The sequence below is a fragment of the Arachis ipaensis genome, chromosome B09 (assembly GCF_000816755.2).
Source record: "Arachis ipaensis cultivar K30076 chromosome B09, Araip1.1, whole genome shotgun sequence".
Classification (NCBI taxonomy): Eukaryota; Viridiplantae; Streptophyta; class Magnoliopsida; order Fabales; family Fabaceae; genus Arachis; species Arachis ipaensis.
Genome location: NC_029793.2, coordinates 120616638 through 120622163, shown reverse-complemented (window position 1 = coordinate 120622163; position 5526 = coordinate 120616638). Strand labels below are relative to the sequence as shown.

At 36.7% G+C, this 5526-nt stretch overlaps 1 protein-coding gene across 1 annotated transcript; it reads right to left on the bottom strand.

Moving 5' to 3' along the window:
- LOC107618660 (cellulose synthase-like protein G2) lies at window positions 2305-5213 on the bottom strand (the record flags this gene model as incomplete). Its single annotated transcript, XM_021112605.1, is given in 7 exon segments — window positions 2305-2944; window positions 3502-3849; window positions 3928-4139; window positions 4142-4274; window positions 4353-4565; window positions 4701-4838; window positions 5106-5213. Coding segments are annotated over 7 exon segments (1695 nt in total), but the record flags the coding sequence as incomplete, so codon positions are not given.

Below are 5526 nucleotides of genomic sequence, written 5' to 3'. Positions count from 1 at the left end.
AAAAAAATATTTAAAATTTACTTTTTGATAAAGAGAAAATGATTAGTAAAAAAGAAATAGAAAAAAATTGAAAATATGAAATTAAGAAAAGTGTTTAAGAGAATAAGAGAGTGGTGACGGCTGGAATTTGAGAATGAAAAAATACTAAATTTAATTAAGTTATAAATGACCATTTATACTCATGAGAGATGAAAACGCTGACATTTGTACCCATGATAGCCTGAAACTAAAGTTATACCCATGATAGATGCCCTCCATGTGACAAAAGTGCCCTGACTTGGATCTGAGCTTGGTTCGTAGGAATCCAATCCTACGTGCCACTCCAAACCCCCAAACCCTTTAAATATAATCTAATTTTAATTTATAATTTTATTCCCCATCTTCTCTTCCCCAATTCCTAACTCTGAAACCCTACCACCGCTCTCATTCCTTGCTACCACCATAGCCATCAACATCATCGACTCACCGTTCTCCCTTCTCGACGTTTCTGCCTCTTCCTCAACAGTCTCTTTCTCCTCTCATCGTCAACATCAACAACCTCATCCTTATTAAGGTTTTTTGAATCTTCCAAATTCCCAAAATTTTTCATCATTTCTCACTTCTCACTGGCGCCACTCACGAAGGGCGTAACCTTCCTCTGATCCCATCTCTGTAGGCGCTGGAAGCACTGGTTCGTCTGAGATAAAAACGCTGTCGTCGTGGTAGCCGTTGTCGTTACCATTTTCTGCTACATGCACCAGTTCGAAGGGAGACTGGAGTAGCTTGGATCCAGATACAAAACAGGAAGTTTCAAACCGGGGAAGAAATGCCACTAGGTCAGGTTATCTTGATGAAGCGGTTTAAGGTAGAAAGGTGGTATAGTAGGCTAAAGTTGAAGTTACAGGCTTTATAAGCTGAACCCGAAGATGTCTGGTGAAGTAGACGGAGAAGTGTGGTCAACGACGGGGACATTGCTGCTGGAGAAGTTGGAGTAGCCACCGTATCCGGAGAAGTTGTCTTTGTCGGCGTGGTTTTGGTGGTGATCGGAGTCGACGCTGTAGGTATCAAAAGCAGACATGTCTTCTGTCTCTATGTTATTTTTGTTCTCTCTCTCTTCTGTACAAAGATGGGTGCTTCGTTTGCTTAGCTTAATTGAATAATTGTACTCAGAGAAAGAGAGAGATGCTGTTAAAAATTAGAACATTTATTCGAGAAATAAATATTACCAACACGTTCATATCTGCGTTCCTCAATCGCGGGTCCTTTTCTCCTTCACTTTGATTTTTTGTGTTACTAATTTGTGGAGTGTCTGATTTTTTTTCAAAGTTTGAATTTTTTTTCCATAATTGATGAAGAGGAGAATGAGTATGGGAAAGAGATAGATGAAGACGAGGGAGACGATGATGCTGTTGTTTTCCTTGAAAATTCTTACTACCTGCACGGTTACTGGGCTGGCTTGGTTGACCGGTATGAAGAGATGGTTGAGAAGTACCATCCCGGATTTGGAGTGCGGAAGAGGAAGGGGAGGTGGAGAAGGTGAGGATGAAGAAAGAGTGGTTGGAAAGCATGAGAGTGAGGAGGGTGTCCTTGATGGGGTTAGAGGTGGTGGAGAGGGAGAAGAGGATGGCTTTGTCGGCGTGAAGGGCGGAGTGGATGGTGAGGGAGCGAGTGTTGAGGAAGAAGGGGCCAGAGTGGGGTTTGAAGAGTGAAGAGTGGGGTCTAGAGAGAGAGAGTGTGTGTGAGTAAGAGAGAGAGGGGTTGAAGATAAGGGAGGGAGTGCCACGTAGGATCGGATTCCTACGAACCAAGCTCAGATTCAAGTCAGGACATTTTTGTCACACAGAGGGCATCTATCATGGGTATAACTTTAGTTTCAGGCTATCATAGATACAAATATCAGCGTTTTCATCTCTCATGGGTATAAATGGTCATTTATTCAATAGTTAAAATAATAAAAAGATAAAATAAATTTAAAACTTTAAATAATTAAATTTAATTTATTACTCTGTTAAGTAAGTCACTACAGTACTAAAAATAGGGCATTCTGACTGCTGTTTTCGGAAATTAATCTCGGACCTAAATAGTTTAATTGGGATATCAGGGGCCATTTTAAAATTTTAGTCGTTGTTTTTCTAGACAAATACAAATACCGAAGAGTTAATTGTTCACTCGCCTAAATACAAATAAACTATCGGATCATTTGACCTACTTTCGTAGCAAATTATATTTAATAATACAAATGCAAATAATATTATGAAAAATAACACCAAAGCTATATGAATGTTTTTCGCAAGGTAGCATAAATAGAATACTACACTCAGTGGCTGAGTTTGAAAAGATTTTTTGAGAACAAAAGATTTTAACATAAAGATTATATATTAATACTACACTCAGTGGCTAAATTCCGCCCCTACTACTACACTTATCTTAGGAGAGGAGAAAGTACAAAATGAATAATAGTTACCAAAAAGTTAGAAAGTATAATCACTGAAGTTGAAATGCTTCCTTTGTCTTTTCTTATCAGCCCTTCAATGATGGGATAATTCACAACAATGACATAACATGGAAGCAATAGCTGCATGAACATGCTGTTCCAATCTCCAACTGAAGCCACTCTATAGATTCCCCCAAAGAAGCAACTCATGTTGAAGATTATGATTGCAACCATTGGAACAAGAAACATTTTTGATGTCCTGAAATCATACTTGTCCATTTGGTACAACATGGTTTGTTCATGATCCTCCACTTTGTTGGTCGGCATGAAACTACCCTCTCTTAGACCAAGTTTTTTGAGTGTTGCATCCAACAATCCATAGAAGTGGCATGTGACTGATTTCATCATCCATATCCTTTGTTCTATTATCCACTTTCTGAATGTTCCTCCAGTTGTGAGGACTTCAACTAAGTGTTTTGTTAGAGATGATAGGAAGATGAACAGAAAAATGAAGAAAATTGGGTCTGAGACCTGACACACAAAATAAAGCATTAGAGTCATTATGTCACAATATGTGAAGCAAATATAACAAGTGAATGTTGAATTCAATGTTTAAAGATACATTTATCGTACTTAGTTTAACTAGGGGCACACTGCTCTATCAATTTATTACTAGTACTGTTAGATAATTATTTTTATAGTTTAAAATGAATCTATATATTCTCTTGTATAAATTTTCATCTTCACACTATAATTGACCAATTAACTATTACTATTTTATTGATAGGTCATGTTAAGTGACATGTTAATTAGCATGACACGTGGCATTGACTAATGATGGGATACTAGCTGCAGTGTTAATTAAAGACATTAGACATAAATATTCTGTGTTATTGACTGATAATGTGACACTACCTATGATGAATGTCATGTGGTGCATCACATAATTAGTTAATGTCACGTAACATGACATGATGATGTATCACCAAAGGACTAAAATAACCTTTATAAATACAATCTCAGAGACTAAACTGAACTTTGAAAGGGGAAAAATAATATAAGAGATGAATCTTTTAGTTGTTTGGTACCTTAGGGTAGAGGGAAAATCCATATAGTAGACAAAGTTGAGGGACAATGGCAAAACACCAAAGAGGCAAACAATAAAGAGGGAAATATGTAAGCTCAGAAACACAAAGGCTTTGAAGTAGGGACATCCTTAGAGGTCCATATATAAGAGGGCAGAACCTGCTTGAACCAATGTCAAGAAGACCAGAACCCCATCTTGTTCCTTGAATTAGCAATTCATTCAGGTTAGTTGTACTGTTTCCAAGGAACTGTGGCTTAGGTGGATCACAAAAAACTGAATTCCAACCATTGCAATTCAGCATGAATCCAGTGTGAACATCTTCACATACAGTACCATACAAGAATCCAATCTGTAATAAGGAATAAGCACATTGAAAGTCATTGTGTTAATGGAGAAAAAAAACATAGATATTCTTAATCTTTATTACCTCTTGACCCCATTTAGTGTTAGTTTCATAGTTACATGAAGCCAAAAGTAGAGTCTCTTCATCAGGTAAAGCTTTCCCGCCATTCACCAAATCAGGAGTGAAATTCTGTTGTTTTAAGGATTTGATTAACTTGTTGGATGTGCCAAATTGTTGTTGGGGTTCAAGTTCAGTGCCTAACAATGAGTATGCAGTTGTGATACTCATATCTAAAGCAAAAACAACTGAATAATTTCATCATGTTCTGTACCTTTGATTTTGTAATTTCCATATAGAGCTTCCCTTTTCATATAGAATCCTGTGCCAGACAACACAGGCCCCCTAAGTCCATCCATACCTTGCCATAGAACCTAAGTTATGGGAAAAGAAACTTAGTAAATGCTACTTTTTTGAAGATGTAGATATGTATTTGGTATGCTCTACTTTACTTTGTATGCTGATCTGTGCTGACTATCATATATATCATTCTTGCTTATGTTGTGAAATTTCTGTGGGAATTGCACATATGCAAGGGAAGGTGATAGCTTTGGATCAAGGTGGAAACACAGTGCTTGTCGCGCTGAATCCGGCTCGCTGCAGAACATGTCACAGTCCAGCACTAGAATGTATGGAGAATTGCTCATCACGGCAGAGACGCGATACTGCAACATGACAAAGTAAATGCAAATATCAAGGCTCTTGCTCATACTTGTGAATGGTTTGAGTTTAAGAATTTTGTTTTGTTCCAAGAAAATGCCTTGAATAATGAATAAATTTAGAGATGTAGAGAATTTTACAAGTGCATTGAGTGCTCCAGCTTTGAAATGGTGAGGATGAGAAGGCTTTTTCTCGCGGGAAACGTATACAAGACTAGGCAAATTCACAGGCTCTATTTCATCTCTGCTATCTTCTTGTATCACCTGCCAAGAACATACCTGATTTTGTTGTCATATGACTGAAATTCATTGTAAACACCATCCAGCACCTCAGAGAAAATTACTGTGCTCTCTATATGTAACACAAACATTGCAAAGGCCAAATTAAAGCACTGGTTTGGTTCAAGCACTTATATTAATCAAGTCCACAGGTTTGAATTTGATTCATCTGAACTATAATTGAACAAATAGAGCCTACCAAGCTTTGAATTTAGCTAATTAAACCATAATCAAGCTACTTTTTTTAAAAAAATACTCATACTATACCTCAATGATAGATGCATGATTTTGACTTGTTATGCCAGTAGCATCTCCAGAGTGAACCTCATCTTCTCTAAATCTTAACATGTCTTCTTTGAAAACCTCATACTTTTCCTGAAGAGAACCACATAAATGAAGCATTGGTCAATGGTCATAAAATCCAAAAAACATTTCATAGAAAGTTAACTTCAACATCTGATATATACAGAGTAAAGCATGTTCCTAACTTTCACAATTTTCTTCAAAAACATACCTAATATTTAATTTCATTCAAATTTGTCCATGATATTTTCGATTTGTGTTAAAGCTACGCCTAAACGTTTTCAATTTTGTCCCAAACGTTCAGGGGTAATTTTGACACAAATAAAAAACGTTAGAAACAAAATTGAATGAAATTAAACGTCAGAAATATTTTTGAATAAAAAAT